At 32.3% G+C, this 18,610-nt stretch overlaps 1 protein-coding gene and 1 long non-coding RNA gene across 12 annotated transcripts in view; both read right to left on the bottom strand.

Annotated features, from left to right (window-relative positions):
• LOC106623211 (potassium channel subfamily T member 2) overlaps positions 1 to 18,610 on the bottom strand; it is a 373,175-nt gene that overhangs the window by 211,908 nt on the left and 142,657 nt on the right. For 4 of the 8 annotated variants that reach the window (XM_036363146.2, XM_036363147.2, XM_036363156.2 and 1 more), the window contains exons 1-2: positions 504 to 805; positions 137 to 407 (exon numbers count right to left, since the gene is read on the bottom strand). The exons of 2 other annotated variants lie outside the window; for them this stretch is intronic. In XM_036363146.2, the coding sequence (XP_036219039.2) occupies positions 137 to 289 (153 nt within the window). In that variant the 5' untranslated portion in view covers positions 290 to 407; positions 504 to 805. Of the gene's footprint in view, positions 1 to 136; positions 408 to 503; positions 806 to 18,610 lie in introns of those variants that run through there. 2 more of the 8 variants (XM_070107993.1, XM_070107991.1) reach the window with 1 other exon arrangement.
• LOC106622162 (uncharacterized) overlaps positions 4,605 to 18,610 on the bottom strand; it is a 123,783-nt gene continuing 109,777 nt past the window's right edge. For all 4 annotated transcript variants that reach the window (XR_011395907.1, XR_011395906.1, XR_001330942.3 and 1 more), the window contains one exon: positions 4,605 to 4,803. This is a non-coding gene — a long non-coding RNA (uncharacterized lncRNA). The remainder of the gene's footprint in view (positions 4,804 to 18,610) is intronic.

The following is an 18,610-nucleotide window of genomic DNA, read 5'->3' as shown; positions in this document are numbered from 1 at the left end:
AGAGTGGGCGCGATTAAAGTGCAATGGTTCAAATTTAGAAATATAGGTAATGTTCTATGAAGAGCAACTAAATTGAAAATGTAAAAGCAAACAATAAAAAAAAAAAAACAGCAAAGTAATAGCAATAACAACTTACAACGACAAACCACTCGGCTACCTTTGTTGTTGTCTTTTTCGTTGCATTCACACGCTGATGGGCGGCAGTTAGACGCTTACCAAATATGCTAATCGGCATTGCACAGCATAAAGTAGACACACATATACACGCACAAACGGCTATTATGTACATTGAGACATATATAACGGCATACTTATGCGGTTAACGGTAACGGTGTGTGTGTGCGAGTGTGGCAGAGAGGATATGTGTAGACGCTACAGAGCATTCACTTGCTGCTAAGCGCTAGACGCTGGTTTTTTGAAAGATTTTTTAATTAAACATTTTTTTAATAAATTAAAAATTATTGAATTTTGCAAATTATTATTTTTTACATTTTTTTATTTACCTGTTTATATTTAAATTTCTAATATTTAATAAAAATTTTATTTTTAAATTTTTTTCAGTATTTATTATTGTGTAGCAGGAACATTAATCGTAATTTTTTGCTAATAGTAGGCTTGGTTGTGTGATTTAGGAGTTGCATTATAAGCTACTTTGACAGCGTGCAACATAAAACAGCTACAACAAACTGCTAGTGCAAACTGAGTAAGTATTGTAGGTTTTTTTCGTAAACATATATTTTACATAGTTTTTATTTTAAATTATTAAAATTAGCTTCAAAATAATATTTTGAATTTTTATTTTGAATTTTTGTATATCTTTTTTATACTTAATTTTTAATTTTTTCAAAAATTACTTTTTAATAATTTTCTAATATTTTCAATAATTTTTTTAATTTTCTCAATAGTTTTTTAATTTTATTAATCGCTTCATTTAGTTTTAGTTAATTAAAATCCTTTTTAGCTTTTATTTTAAATTTTTTGCGCTGATTTATAACATTTTTCTTATAAAATAAATTTTTGTTAGCATACTTTCAGGCACGTAGACATTTCCACACATTTAAACACTGAATTGCTATTTCTAAGCACACATATTCGCCAACACTTACACATAGATAGCATAAAATCGGTTAAACTACACCACTACATACATAAAACGCAACTACATACACCAACACATGTATGTGTGTATTTACGTGCTGTGTGTTGGCTTGTTGCAGCTACGCTTGCTCCCAAAAGCTCGCAAATCCATTCATAAACTTGCGAAACAAAACAATATTTGCTGCTTCTAGTTTAATTTAGCTAGCAGCATGAAATTTTATTATTGCCACCATTGCGCCGCGCCGCCCGCTGGCCATTTGGTATTACCTGAAGCGTTTTACACTTAGCACTTTCACACAAATTGAATTAATTACGATTTTTGTGTTTATTTAAGTATGCACTTAAAATCCCGGTATTTACCGTTGTTTTGTTTTCGATTCTGTTGTTACACACACACGCACGCAATTTATTTTATATTATAATGCCAGCTTACAGCAGGCGATTCGGTTGGTTTGTTGTTGTTGTAGCGTATTTTTCCTCGTTTTGTATTTATTGCATGAAATTATCAAAACAAATTGTGCTTAATTGATTTACACTAACAAATTTGTGTTGGATTTTTAGCTTTCACGCCAATTGCACTAAAATTTTTTTGTTTCTTTTTGCGCTTTCGGCAAAAATTTATATTTATTTAATTTAAAATTTGTTTAATTGCATTATTATTTTTTTTTTTTTTTTTATTTATGCATAATTACTGTTTTAACATTTTTTGAGTGCCCACAAAACTTTGGCTCGGCGCTTTAATTGACTTCTGAGTTCATTAGCTGATTATTGGTTAGTTTGTTGCTTATTATTAAATATTTGCATATGAAATAACGGTAAATATTTTTGTGGCTTACTTTTTTTATTTTTAGGTTTATGTAATTTTTTTCACACTTTCTGTTGATATAATATGTGATTTATTGCTATTACTATTATATAGTTATTATTTTTAAGCTTAATTTTCATTAACTTTTTGCACTGATTTTCACCGCAAAACGTTTTATTTAATTACTTTTCTAAATTTCACATATATTTACTGTGTACTTTTTTATGTTTTCTATTTTTTGTTGTTTTAGTTATTTATTTATTTTTTTTTGTTTTGGTTTTTGTATACATATATACTCTTTGACTTAACAGTTAATTAAAGCTTTTACCATTTTCCTCATTTTTTATGTACACTTATTATTATTTACTAACAGCTAACTGTACAGTTATTTATATGCAGCTAAGCTAACGTTACTTTTACTAATGCACTTACTATATATGTATATTATAATTAAGTATATTTTGTGTTAACAGTAAACAACAGTTGATTGGTATAAATTTAGTCAGTCAATTTGTTTGCGAATTTTGAAATTAAAGCAATGTGCTTCTATTGGATATTTTGAAATATTATACATATTGACTGCTTCAGCCTATAAAAATCTGGAAAAATTACAAGGTTTTAAGTGATGGCGATTTTTATTAACTACACCTCGGAAATATACAAAAAAAAAGTTAAAGAATAAGCAAATTTCGTTTTTGTAAAGTTTTTAATTATAAATATTTAATTTAAACCACTTATTATTTATATTTTTAATATTATAATTTTATATAATTTTTTACAAATTAATTAGTTTTATAAAATCAACTTTTCACAATTTTTTTTTATTTATAAAATTTTATATTGTTTATAAAATCAACGTTTTATACAAATTATTAGTTATTATTTGTTTTAAATTAATTTCTTATCAACTTTTCCTAAACTTTATAATTTTATATAATTTTTTAGGCTTTATATACATTAGAAAGAAAAGGTTAATCACGTTTTTGTGTGCTTTTCGATGTTCGACTTTTGAAAGAAATGGATCAAAGAATATGTATTGAATTTTACATTAAAAATGTAATAAAGTGCTCCAAGACACTTGAAATATTGACTGTGACATTCGGTGAGTCCACTTTACCCCAAAAAACTGTTTATAACTGGTACAAGCGCTTTACAGAAGGCCGAGAAGATGTTGATGACGGTGAGCATACCGGAGGTGCGACCACATCAACAAGCGAAGAAAACATCGAAACAGTGAAAAAAATTATTCATGAAAATCGTGGAATCGCTTAGAGAAGTTGCAGAGGATGTTGGCATATCAATCGGCCAAATTTTTAGCAAAAGTAATGTCGCATTAGTATTGCTCAGGAGTGATTGTTTTGCCAAAAACAAAACCATAATCATGCCTCGACCACCTTATTCACCAGATTCCCTGCCCTTTGCGACTTTTTCCTATTCCCAAAACTGAAGAAACCAATGAAAGGATTGGAAAAAGCGTTGGCACAAGTGTATTATATCCGAGGGATATTACCTTGAATGGGGCGAAATATATACTGAGAGTAAATAAGTACTTTTCGAAAAACTCAAAATTTACCTTTTCCTTTGAACACACATAAGCGATAAGAAATTAACCTGTAAGGTATTTTATAGCTTTGGAGCAGCCGAAATTAACAACTTTTCTTGTTTCTTCCAGAAGCAAAATATTTTTTTTCAAAATTTGTCGTAAATAAGATGAAAAGTTTGCTCTAGAAGAAACTATTGAGGGGCTCCGCGGATTCACTCTTTATATTATAGGCTTCTAGATTTATATTTGAGCAAATTTTATTATTAGATTTAATTTAACACTTTAAATGGATGCACTTTCATCAACTTGGTAAGAATTGCTGTGATCAAAGTCAGAATAAACTTGTGTTTGAAGTTTAGTACCCGTATTATGTAAGGCGACAACCGCTGGAATATTAGCCGTTAGGCAACCGTTTACCAATTTTTTTATTATGCAAGGCAAGCGACTGCTGATACAATTAGTTTATTAAAGTATTTTATTATATTTTCCTTAAATAATTTCTACTGATTATCAAAAAGATTAATTTAGTAATATTGTATTATTAAATGATACCGGTAGATGTAAAATATTATCATATATTGCTGCCAATATGTTGGAATTCTTTAGAAAAAATAATAATTTTTATTGTTTAATATGTTGAAATATAAATTATTAGCATAAGCATGTCTTTAAAGAAGTCCTTAGTGACTTGCGAGAATCGCAATGATTTTTTACAATTGCTTTTTTCTTTTATAATATATTTATTTAGTAATTTTTTATTTATTTACTTTAATAATTTTTAATACTTTCATTTTATTTTAATTTATTTCATGATTAATTAAATATTTGTAGTAATTTATTGCTTCTAACTTCAAAATGTAATTTTCACTTTGCAGTTCATATATAGGGAAAAGAATTCCAGAAAATGATTTACATTTTTTATAATTTTTCGTTTGTTCGGAAAAACATAAATCAAATATTTTACATAGCTGGATTGAGCAGCTTATCAAATTAATCCATTACTTTAAATATTTATTTAAAAATTTTAAAATAGTATTCACTGACTTAATATAATTTTATATCTTAATTTATTTTATTTTATGTATTTATAGTTAAATGCTTTATATTTTTATGAAAAAATAAATATATATTTTTTTTAGCGCACTTAAGTATTATTTTCATACTATATTTAATTATTAAAGTACCTCACGCAGAAAATATTTTTTAGTTCCTTGCATAAAAAGGGTATGCCATCAAAATGTTGCCACTCAAATAAAATCTTACTGTTTTTTGTTCCTTTTTGCACTCTGCACGCATATGGATATGCACATATTAAACAAATATATTTTATATACTCGCGTGTCGTGTTTATTTTTTCCTGCAATAAAAATTTCAAATATTTTAAATTGCAAACAAGCTTGTGAAATAGCTGCAACTCGGTACCACGGAAAGCGAATCATAGTTGTTTTTGCGCATAACACATTGTGCAACTGTTTTTTATCCACAATTTCACTTAGCTTTATAATTCATTCACAATAATGATGTAACAAAATATTATACATCGTATTAAGCACGCGTGGAGCGATAAAAAACATAAGTCTGTTTACTATATAATTATGATTTTTCAACTTTTGCAATAGCACTTGAAACTCGATTCATTTTCATTTTCATTCTACATTTTGTCCTGCTCAAATCTAGTACATGAAAAAACCACTCCAATTATGCTAATTAATCCTTCTCATATGTTTATTGCATTGCATTTTTATGCTGGTGCCTTTCCTTCATTTCCTTTGCTTGCTTTTAACTTCGCCGCAGTGTTGCATTCTGCTAGTTGAGGTGCAACAGACCGGGTCATTTGTCTCTACCACACTATGTTGTCACACAACAATGTTTGAGCTCAAGCTGCAGAATTTCCCTTTCAAATTTTAATTGCAACAAATTAGAAAATTTCAGCTATTTGCCACAGCTTAACAATATGTCAACTGTATGACCTAGAAATCTAGTCAGGCTTGTCCTGTGTTTAACCTTAATAAATATATATATGGTTGCAAAAGTGAAAAGTGAAAATATATAATATTATTGAGCGGATTCCATCTAATCTGTATTTTCTCTTGTATTAAGTTTCTTGGCCTTATTGCAATGCAAAACTATACGGTGCGTATACGTAACCTCCTGAATGCACTGATAACTACTGTACTGCGAGAAGAAATTATAATGTGAAAATTGAATATAATATCAAATAGTAAGTACAACGAAAGTACATAACTATGCCATTACAACTTATAACCTTAATATTTGCTGCTAGAAAAATAACTTACAACAACTACGGTATGCTCACACAATAGCATGCTAAATTGGCAAAGCCCTCAGGATCTACCGCCGTCAAGGTCTAAAAAGAATTTCCAAACGAATTAAATCTAAAATGACGCCTGAAGGAGCAAAACAAAAACCAGCTGAGAGAATAGACGACAAATTGAAGACGCGAACTCGCTTACGGTCGACAATAAAAGCGCGACGCCTACGGAACCCTATGTGAGTGTCGATTAATGCTCACTTGAAAGCATATACATATATATACCAAATATAATATAAATATCATATTGTATACGAAAGTATATACTTGCATGTCGCTTAGAGAGTGCAACTATAATGAAAGAGAGGAATAAATGAGTGCAATATGAATTACTGTAAAAGAGGTCACAACCTTTAAAAGAATTAGCGAACAAACGGGCACTTAACAAGTGCCATGAAAGCAACAACTAAAAAATAAGGAAAATTAGTAGTTGTTGGAAATTTGTATAGAAAATTGTTTAAGGAATATTTCAATGAGAAAATAAAAACAGTTTTTCAACGAGATTAAAGTGAGTTTAGTGAATTAAGGATCATTATAAATCGAGGACTTAAAGAAATGTGGCCAAACTGACACTGTAGCTGAGTTTAGACTCAACAAGTACTAAAAAAAATAGTTAAAATTAGGATACGAGTACACTTGTCGAATTTATTCAGAATTTTGACTGTTAGTGCTTTACGGGTACTTCAAGATAAATGAAGATATTTCTATAACTATTTTCAAATAACCAAGTCTAATAGTGAATTTCTCACTTAAGTTCTAAGAGCATTACGCAGTTAAGGAATAGTTTAAGATCGCCTCAGATCATATTTTCAACACTTTGGAAAACTCATGTAATTTAGTATGTTCTGGAAAGCAATTTACGAGATTTCGTTGACTAAAATTAGTCACTAAAGTAAGGAACATAGAGTCAGAAAATGTGTGACTTATTTCTGTAATCGATGAATGAAATCGGGCGTTGAACGTGAGAGATATTTCTGGACTCAGAGCAGTTCTAGCTCTGATTCGAAACCGATTAGACTTATAATAGTTTAAAAATTCAAAAAAAAATTAGTATAGGTATTCTAGAGATTTCTTTATCACCAGACTCTGCTGGCTGAGATTAAATACTTAGGGCGAACTTTGGATGCATTTTCTCAACTAAATACAAAGTTACAAACTACTTGCAGAATTTGCAAAAAGTTTTGGAGAACATTAGGAATGATTGAGAAGTAAGAAATTTGAAAAGACTGAGGAGTTAGAGCGCTTTTAATAGACCGATGAAGTCGTTTTTTACTTCGTTACTTTATTGTAACCTAAATGCAAAAAAAGGCGAAAAACGCCTACTGTTTTAGAGATGTTTTCACTATAATTTCGAGAAGCTTTTCTAGAAAGCCTGACAAAGTCTGGTTTCATGATCTACATGACACAACTAAAAAATATTGCTATACTTCTATAATCTGTTTTCAAAATTTTCATCGTAGGGTTCAACGAACGAATCACATGGTGGCCCTGATGAAGTATATTTGACTAATATTATTTTTTCTCATCTGTGTATTAGTATTCAAATGAAAAGGGATGTAATTATCAGTCAGTTATCGGAATTATTACCGTCAAATTATGTTGCACATAACCTAAATGTCTAAGGTAGTTCGTTGGCCTAAAATTCAGAAACGTTTTGGTGTGTAATTATCATTGCAGAACCGCTTGAAGATAAACATTGTCGTACTTATGACGTCTGAGGATTATATCATCACAAAACTTTAATATTTTTACTTTTCTAATGGTAATTTTTAGCTGCAGCTTGACTTGCTATGTGTCTTATACGGGGGTAGATTAAAAGTACTGAACCAAAACTGACAACAAACGTTAACTATAATTTACATAAAGGTAAGCTAGTGCACTTGAAAAGTCCTGCCCAGTTGTGTCAACCACTTAACCTTCAGTTTACGGTAAGCTAGCTTAGAATGTTCCCTACAGTGTACATAAGTCAAAAAGACAATATAAAGAAGCCTCTTCCATTTCGAAGTGGGCACAAAGAAATTGATGTACTATTCTCTAGCATTTAATTGTGACACTTTGAAGCTCGTAAAATGCAGTCAAATGAGCGGCAAGTAGACATTGTGTCTGACTATGTCGAAAGCAATGCATGCCTCCCTTCCCCTCTTCCTTTCCCTCGGCAAGCAATTGTTTGCGCCCAGCTACTTGAAACTCTTATTTAATTAACACGAGATTAAAATATAATTAGCGCCTCAGCTATGGCCGTGAGCGAAAACGAGCAGGCAAGGCAAACGTTCACTAATGACGATGGCATGCCACTTGCGGACTGGTGCCATTAACTGACAAGTACATTCACCGAATTTCCATTGACTGAATATCTGTGTTCGCTACAAAGTACTTAAGTAAATACAAATAAATACTTTAAATCGGTTAAAGCGGACAGAACAACGCAGAGCACAAAGTACAGAGATTTAGTTAGTGGCGTGAGAGAGAGTAGTAGGTTGCACTAGAGCTGTGAGAGCGGAAGGCATGTGAGAGTGGCAGGCGGCAGTAGTTGATATCAATTTTGTTGGAATTAATTGCGATTGTGTTCGGTGCCTGCACATTTCGCATTTCGTACTTAAATTGATTGGTTTACCGCAATGAATTAATTTTAAATTAAAGTTTTGTTTGCACGCGTTTTTTTTTTTTTGTAAGCTATTTTTAATGCACGACAACTTTTTGTTTACATTTTTTTTTCCTTACTTTTAATATTTAATTTATTTTCGCCACGATAAAATGTTTTTTAATGCGGTAGTTGTTTTTGTGGTGGCTGGTTATGGGTCAGCCCTTAAGGACAATGCGCTCGGCACAATGCGCACGATGACATAACAGTAAGCAAAAATAATATAATATTTGAATTAAATATATGTATGTAGGGCAACAAGTGGGGTCAACGCTGACCACAAAAAATTTACAGCAGTGAGAACCAGAATAAAGATACGAGTTTGTAACTGTGCGTGTGCGAAAGGTTGTAAATTTATTTACTCAATAATTTTTCATATAAAAACATTATCACTGACATATCTATCCGCGGTATTGCCATTAATTCTTTTTATTAATTTTTATATCAATCTGACACATTGAATTGATTGTATAAAACAGTCAAATGTTGAGCAAGCAAAATGCATAACAGACAACCGACCGGCCTGCTGGAGTATTGAGAGTACGATATATGTTCTTTATTTAAAAAGAAATAAAACTTGAATACTTTCACATTGGAGAAAAAAATACTTCAACTGCTTCGTTACTAAAATATTACTTTTTACAGTTGTTCAAGGTATAAAAATGTAATATGGTGGCCAAAACTGATTTATATATTCTGTGTTGCTCATACGACATGGTGTACTTTGTGAATACAGTAGTTTTGATGAATAACTTTAGTTGCGTATAAGTTTTAAAGGAATCTTTTGAAAAAAAAAAACAATTTTAAAACTTTTTTTGTAGAACGGAAAGTTTTTATTACAATGCAATTTTTTAATTAGTAGTTTTATTTGTTTTGGAATTAAAATTAAAGAGTTGGATCTTTTTTGAAAGACAAAAACTGAAAGTTTAGCGGAAGTTTGGAAATGAAAAAATCAACTTAGGAAATAACTGACACCCTAATGTATACATATGAGTTCTAGAATAGTTAACGCTATCAATATGAAAAAAAAATATATATATATATATTTGTATTGTGATATATAATAATTTCTAAGCATTAATATAAGCCTTGAAAAAGGTTTGCATGAGAATCTATAAATATCCATCGTGTCAGTTCCTACCAAAACCAGTTCAAAAAGCAAAAATGTACCACCACAACCCTCAACGTCATTCACACCGTTTTGCAGATTAACCAAATTGGCAACACGAAAAATCAATAAATATTAAATATACATGTGACAATGCAGTGACGCGGCTACAAATACAAACAACAGTGCACAAAAAAAAAATACAACAACAGACTTCCACAATAATATGCAAAAGTCAAATGCATGTGGTACATATAGAGCTGAATGTGTGTGCATGTGTGCTTGACAGCTGCACATATGTATCGGAGACTCGATAAAAAAGGTCTATATTTGGTACTCCAGGAGCCACATATTTAATTTTTTTTTTTTTTAAGTTTTGTTATGTTATGTAATCTAGTTTTTTTGTTATGTTATGTAATCAAATTTTTTTGTTATGTTATGTTATCTAACTCTTTTGTTACGCTATGTTATGTAACATGTTACGTTATCTAATATTTTTGTTATGTTATGTAATCTAATTTTTATGTTATGTTATGTAATATGTTATGCTATCTAATTTTTTTTTTAAGTTTTGTTATGTTATGTAATCTAATTTTTATGTTATGTTATGTAATATGTTATGCTATCTAATTTTTTTGTAAGTTTTGTTATGTTATGTAATCTAATTTTTATGTTATGTTATGTTATGGAATATGTTATGTTGTCTAATTTTTTTGTTATGTTAAGTAATGTAATCTAATTTTTTTGTTGGATGTTACGTAATGTTATAGTATGTTATGTAATGAGCATATACAAAAGTAATCACAGAAGGGTATACACTATTTATAATAAATAACAAAGCCCCGCACTTTGTATCTAACACTACTCTTTAAACTTATTTTTCAAAAGAATTTCAATTCTGAACCACACTAAAGTAAGCGCCACATAATAAACACATTGAGTAAATTGCATAAAAACTACAGACACACACATTCACCTGTCACTTTGAGTCACTCAGTTTATGCAAAGGTTGGCAACTTAATGTAGTCACAATGCAGACACTATCCAGTCACTGTTAAAGCAAACATACATATGGTACTTATATATATACTATATTCATATATATATATATATTGTGTGTGTGTGTTTTAGTGCAAGTGTGAGATTTTATGTTGGCAATAACACGGTAGTGAAGCCAGCGGAAAGTGCTGCTGTCATGAAAGCCAGAAGACAGTCAATCACAATGCACATGTAGTTGAGCAACGCGACAGTGTGAAAATTGCCAGGGGAACGAGGTTCAAATGTTTGTACACAAATGAAGCAATAACGGTGTGACAGCGCGAAAGAAGCTGCAGAAGTAGACATAAAATTGCTCACCTGCCAACGAAGACGAGAATGACGTGCAACTGCTGCACTAAGTGCCCGAGTCAACGCAGTAGTGCCGTGTAGCTGCTTGGCTAACGAATGCTGGTTGACAGTTGCAAAGTACACATATTTACATACCATATATATATATATATATATTATGTTTGTATATATATATACATATATATATATATATATATGCAACTTTCAATTTGGCATTTGCATTATTAGAAAATAAAAAGCGGTGCTGCAGGAAAATTACAACAAAAATGCACAGAAGTTAAGCATCGTGGGAATGATAGAAAGCTGCGTTGTTGTTGTTGTTGTGGCGAAAGTTGCAATCGATGCTGCTGAAACAATGGCACTGCTTGGCTGTGTTATGAAAAAATATAGAAATAAACTTTTCCAACTTTGGTTGTTGCAAAACGCTGACAAATTTCAAGCTTCCTTATATAGACAATCAACAACTTCCGTTTCCCTCCACAATGAACTGAATATACTATTCACCGCGCGCATAAAGGCAACTACCATATGTCAAATTGTTTGTATTTGTTGCAATGTCCTGTTTTGTTTTCGTTGTTTTAGTTTTCGTTGTGTGTTATTGTTTCGTATTATTTGCCCCAACTTTGAGCTCAGCGGTTTAAGTTTTGTCCCCCGCTGGTCGTTTCGTATTTATTATCCCCAGCTGACGATTGCGCAGGTTTGTTTGTTTTCTGCTATAGCATAAGTATTTTATTAATATTTTATGTTGTATGGTGTTGTTTAAGTTATCTTACGTTATATTATGTGAAGTTATGTTACGTTATGTTAAGTTATGTTATGTAATGTTATGTAGGTTATGTTATGCTACGAGATGGTGTGTTATGTTCTGTGAAGTTTGCTTATGTTATGTTAAGTTATCTTATGTTATTCTACGTTTTGTTATGTTAAATTATGTTATGTTCTTTTAAGTTATGTTATAATGTGCTATGTTACTATGCTACGACATAACATGTAATATAAAGTTTAAATTTTGTTCCGCTATACTATATATTATGAGTCTCAGAAGATTTACATATAATTACACAGAAAGCCTTCTTTTTCATAAAATTCTAAACAAAGTTTAAAATAAAAAAAATATATATGTTCATGCATAAAATAATAACTGTTATCAGTTGAAAAGTTTTGGTTAGGTATAGCTTATAGGACCTAATTGAAATTTAAAGTACAGCTCTGTACTAAATCGGCGTCAAATAGTTTCCAAGCTTGCAATACTGCATAGATAACCTTTAAAAAACCATATATCACAGGCATATATCTTTCGATATATAATAATTATTTCAAACACCTCAACACTGGCCTTACAGAATATCTTGATTGTCTATTTTCAAGTTCCAATGTTAACAGATTTTTTGTTTTCCGTCCTGATTTTCTATTTTTCCCGAATACCTCTGAAATCTCTGCACATCAAGTTCTTACAAGTCCTACGAATTATCGAAAACAATTTCAAAAATATATGTTTCGGTAATTGGTAAGCCTCACGTTGGCTATGACAAACCTTTATAACTGAAGTAAGTTCAAAATGGATGGCCTTGGCATTACAGTTATAGTTAGTCTACTTTCCATAGAAAAAAATAAATTGAAAAATTGGTCCCTTAACTGCCGACACACTGTCCCTGCGTTCCACTGTTTTGTCTTGCACTCCCACACACATAACGTGATTTAATTTAATATGCACCAGGAGCTTTTCAAAATGTTTCTATTGTTCTGATTTCTATGTCAATCCTCTTTGCATTTTCTATTCTATTATTCTTACCATTTGTTGCATTTTTCTCTTTGCTTTAAGCAAAATCGTTTGCATTTATGTTTCTTAGCTAACTGTTGGCAATCAGCGGGAAAATTGCTTGTGATCTGCTTTTGTGGCAGTTTTCAAATGAGATAATTTTGAATGTCAAATTGCTTTGAAATCTTTTCAAGAAATTTCATGCGGGAAAAAGTTAAAACTAAGTGCAAGCGGAACTGAATATTTATATCATAGAGATTATTAAACAGTACAAGATGTCGGGGGAAGAGAAAGGGTAACTGAAGTGCGTTTACTCTATATTTAGCACACAGGCGCAGATTATGGTTTTACTTTTTGACTAATCGGTTCAATTTCTTCTTAAAGCCATAGTTACAATTTGAATTTCAAACGTAAAATTTTCTAAAAAATTCTCGCACCAGATCCCTTCAAAGCCAATGAACCAGTTATGTCTTCTTACATTTTTACAGGAAAAGTACCATACCGCTGAAGTAACTTTTTTGAGAACTAAAATTATATGCTAGTGATAATATTCAAGCTTGTATTGCCTTCTCAAGGTTTGTTTAACCATTACAACAACAGAAAAGAAATATAAGATGAGCTCAGATAATTGGGAGCGACCTCAATGGAACATTGTTCATGAAAAGTCATATTATATGTGAAGTCGCTTGTCTACGCTGATCATTCCGAGACGATTGACGTATTGACAGAGAATGCTTGGCGTGTCATTGCTCACATACGATCCCGACTGCTACAGAAAGTGGTCGAAAATTGGGTCTCTTGACTGGAACTACTTTTTTTACACATGATGGCAAACCCCTATCTTTATAATAAAGAAAATTTCTTAGCCATAACAATAAGTTATATGCATTTTATTTCTTCATGAAAATCACATGCCTAAAACCCTAAGATTTATACCACTTGTTCGAATTATTTGTATAGCCTGCGTAATATAAATTTAAAACAGCCCTGCTCAATAGTGGGCTCAGTTCTATATAAAAATGGGTTTTAAATATATAAAGGCTATAGTTTTGATTAAAAACCAAAATGTATTAACAGAACTTTTCAATTAAAAAATTTTAGATTTTCCAAAAATATATTCAAAAACCAATTGTTGTACACTAATAACTAAAAGCTTTTAAATCGGTAAGGATATACATATGTATTCATGTGTATTCTTTATTTAGATATACAAAATTTTGCTTCATGCACAAAAAGCCCAGCTAAGTCGAACAAAAACAACTCTCACAGATTTGAAACTAAATATAACCGACTTCCGGCGCAATTGCCACAACTTTGTAGAGAAAAATGTTTATGAATTTGCTGCTACAAGTTATAAAAAATTGAATGTCAACGACAGAAGCCATATGCCAACTGCATTGAAACAATGTCATAAATCACTTAGCAAACACTTGAACGCTTTATGCAGCTATGTGCGTCCCCCATTCGTATGTATGTATATGTGTGTTTCAAATTTTACCACCGGCGGCCAAAGGCAGAGCACAAAAGCCAAAAAAGCAACAACAACAGCAGCAAAGGCAAATGGTGGGAGTAGGAGGCAAACTAGGTCACAAGCGGTCCGTTATACTACGCCGTTATAATATATATAAAAGTGTATGTATGCGGTAGTGTACACACATATGGACTGGAGAAATGCCAATTTGTCGGTTTATTTAATTTGCGTTGCATGCAGCAAGTGTTGCGCTTGTGTCGCCACAAAAGGCAGTGAAAATAAAAATGTATGAATAAATAAACTAAAGTGAGAAATGTTGCAATAATACGAGTGTCACAAAACTTGAAACTTGTTGCTCAGCCTGCATAGCAATAAATAAAAAAAATAAATATTTAAATTTTTTATTCCGGTTTCAGGAATGTTTTTGCAGAAGAGCAGCCACCATATGCCACAGAGGGGAGGGGGGCGTATGTGTGTTTCAGGAATTCTATTGAGACTCTCGTTGCTTTCTCCTAGAAAGGCTCTACGTCTGCTTCCTTATTAATATTGCTACAGCTAGAAAGCTTTAAAGTTTAACTACAGTCAAGCTCAAGTTTCATCTTACTTACGGATTAAATATATCAAAAAATAAAATAATGTACTCGGCTGCGTATTGCACCAATCTAACATTTTTCAAGAGATTATGTCATATTAGTATTATGTGTTTAATAAAATAATTTCTCAGCAGCAATCAAGGAAAGATTTGTACTCTTGTTTATAACCATAACAACCGAGTGCAGAGCCCCATTAGCCCACCACGATTAATATTTCTATATTTGAGCTTCGACACCAATTTCTTATACGTCAAATAAAGGTTTTAAGGCACTCTAAATTATTACAAATTTATATGAAAAACTTATTCATACAAAAACCGCGGTTCCAACTTTTACGCTGGTTAACGATCTTTTAAAATATTTGCTTTTCCATAGGCAGAAAATAGAAGTCTCGACCAATGCAAGTAGTCTCATACTCAACGTACGATACTTGGAGTCTACAAACGCAGGTCTGCAATGGAAAGTTCTGGTAGAACGCATTATTAAAACCAATAAAGTCGATAAACTTTCCGGTCTCTATACACACTCTCCGACTCCGGCATCGAGTCGTGTCTCCTTCAAATTACTTCAGGGACACTGCTACAACAACAAAGAACTACAATAAAACTTTACTATACCTTTACGTGGTATATATTAGTATAGGTATCATAGAGATTTCAGAAAACATCTACTATTTAATAATAGCTGCAGACATGGATAGAGATTGACTATGAAAGAGACATAAAATGGTCGATATCTGATCAAACATGAGCCGGACTAGTCCATTGAACTTACGCGCGCAAGCTCAAGTGATAAAAAAATGTTGAAAATCGTCGTCTTGTCAACAGAAAGATATCAGGAGATCTCTACATCTCTTACAGATCGACTCAACCGGTTTTTTTGGCTATCATTTTAGGTAGAAAGCGCATCAATGCTAAACTTGTATCATACGACCAGAATATTTTGCAAAAGCAACGTCGATTGCAAAAAACATAATTCAAACAAGTAAGGAAGGGCTAAGTTCGGATGAAACCGAACATTTTATACTCTCGCAAAGTCAAATGGCATACTCGTTTGAGATTTCTTTGTGGATTGACTGATATTTTCGGTAGAAGGTCAACTATAGGCACTGGGGTCCACATATTTAGTACTGAGGGGTTGAACAGTTTTGGTTCGATTTAGACAATTTTTGGCCGCAAGGTGGCATACTTTAATTGCATTATTCACGCAAAGTTTTACGCCGATATAATCATTGTTGCTTGATTTGCATAGTGGAAAGTGAAAGAATCAAGTGGTATTTAAAATGGTGTCATATGGAAAATAGGCGTGGTTGTAATCCGATTTCGCCCATTTTCGCACTATGACATAGAAACATGAAAAGAACGTTACGCACCGAATTTGGTTGAAATCGGTTAAGCAGATCTCAAGATATGGGTTTTCACCTAAAAGTGGGCTGTGCCACGCCCACTGTCTAATTTTGAACGCGGTTCCTATAAAATCATCTTATACCATCTCAGAGATAAAATTTAATGTCTCTGGCGTGTTTAGTGCTTGATTTATCGCGCTTTTAGTAGTTTTTAACAGTACCGTTATATGGGGAGTGGGCGGAGTTGCCACCCGATTTCAACTATTTTCACACCGTCAATAGAAGTGCTAAAAACATTTGCTTCCAGTAAATTTTGTTATTATAGCATAAGCGGTTTAGGAGATATGCACATTAAACCTATTAGAGGCGGGACCACGCCCACTTTTTAAAAAAAAATTTTAACTGTAGATGCCCCTCCTTAATGTGATCCTGTGTACCAAATAACAGTCTTGTATCTTATTGCGGAGCTTAGTTATGGCAAGTTATTTGTTTTTGATTAATGGCGTTTTGTGGGCGTGGCAGTGGTCCGATTACGCCCATCTGCAATACCAACCGTCTCACGGTACCATGAAACATGTCTACCAAGTTTCATAAAGATATCTCAATTTTTACTCAAGTTAGAGCTTGCACGGACGGACGGACAGACGGACGGACGGACAGACAGTCACCCGGATTTCAACTCGTCTCTTCATCCTGATCATTTATATATATATAACCCTATATCTAACTCGATTAATTTTAGGTGATACAAACAACCGTTAGGTGAACAAAACTATTATACTCTGTAGCAACAGGTTGCGAGAGTATAAAAATAGCTGCGGACGGTAATGACGACGAGACGGGGGTTTATGAACAAGACTTCGAAACTGTCCTCCAAAAATGAGCCGAAGCCTAAAAAATCACCCAAAAATCGGTCGAAAACCAAGTTGATGCTATGATTGATTGGCGTGGTGTAGTTCACCATGAATTCGTTTCACAGTGTCAAACGGTCAATAAGGTATACCATTTGATCGCTTTGAGGTGTCTACGTGAAGCAATTCATTGTAGAAGACGGGATCTGAGGCAAGAAAATTTATGGATTTTTTACAACGACAATACGCCGTTACATTCGGGCATGAGTGTGACAGACTTTTCGGCCAATCGCGAAACGAGTGTCATCGTTCAGCCAACGTATTCGACATAAAATCCATATCGGGGAACGCGCCTTGAGTCCATTGAAGCCATTAAAAGTCATTCGGTGGCGGTATTGAAGGCCATCTCAGCCGAGGTTTATAACAAGCAAATGAAAAATTGGATTAAGACTTGATATGTTTATATTGGCTCAACAGCATATAGTAAATGTTGCTACTAAAATACCTCGAAATGTTTCTTTGGTCAGTCCGGGTAAAATTTGATCAGATGGTACAACAGTTCCACATATGGTATATTAAGTAGGTTTTAGAGAGAAATAAATTGATTTTAATTTTTTTTTTTTTTTTGTTTTAAAGCAGACAAATATGGGTATTAAATCAAAGTGTTTTAAGTTGGTTGGTTGGTATTTAAAAGACAGTTCAAATATTAAAAAAGTGGCAACCTGTTTGAAATTTTTTTCACTTTTCAATAGATAAAAATATTAAAATTTTGAAAAATAATGTAAAGTAAGTAAATAATAAAATCGGATCCGAGCCGATCAAAACGGGAGTTTCAAGAAAACTTCTTCATATTTCATATTTGGCAACCGCTGATTATGTTTTCTGCTCTAACATGCACAATTTTCGCTTTAATTTAATTTTGCATTCAAATTTTCAAAATAACTGTATTTTAAAATAAACGATCACACTCTTACTGATAAATGCGCTTATCACGTAAATTAAATTAAAAATTACTCATGAAACAGCAGACGCTTACAACTTGCACCAGCGTTATTAAATACATATCATTAATATTATATCTTTGAGTTGAACGCACCCACGCATACATTTGCTGGCGTTTTTATCTTCCTGTCATTTCTGACAGTTGAATGTTTTCCATTTACTCACAATATCACAACATATTTGTCTGCACGATTGCACATTCGCTTTCAATTTGCCACAGAATTGCTGAATGCCAATGCAAATAAATCCATAATTCAATATTATTGTTTACCAATTATTTATTGTTATTACCAGCTTGCCAATAGAGTAGCTGCACTACAACAACAATTGGAAATGTTGCATGCATCGCAAATGACAGGAAAGGCTTGCATGTGTGTATATTTAAGTAGGTGTTGGTGTGTGCGATGGCAGCATTATATTTCTGCATTTTCCACACTTCAGCACAATTTAATTGATGACTATTTTGAGGCTTCCTTTCAATTAAGTGCTGCTTAAAAGTAATATTGTATTACTGTGCTATAAATAAATACACTAGTGGAAGATATCGCATGTGTTTGTGTGTGTGTCTTTGTTTCTTGAAAATTCAAACGAATCATTTGCTCAAATGAAAAGTTGTATTGCATGCATGGTACAATCATACACCAACATTTGATAGGCATTCGCCTGTGAAGAAGTGGCTCTATAAGAAGCTGAGATTTTTGTGATTATACATATA

Source organism: Bactrocera oleae, chromosome 4 (genome assembly GCF_042242935.1).
Source record: "Bactrocera oleae isolate idBacOlea1 chromosome 4, idBacOlea1, whole genome shotgun sequence".
NCBI lineage: Eukaryota > Metazoa > Arthropoda > Insecta > Diptera > Tephritidae > Bactrocera > Bactrocera oleae.
This window is presented reverse-complemented; position numbering and strand designations above follow the sequence as displayed.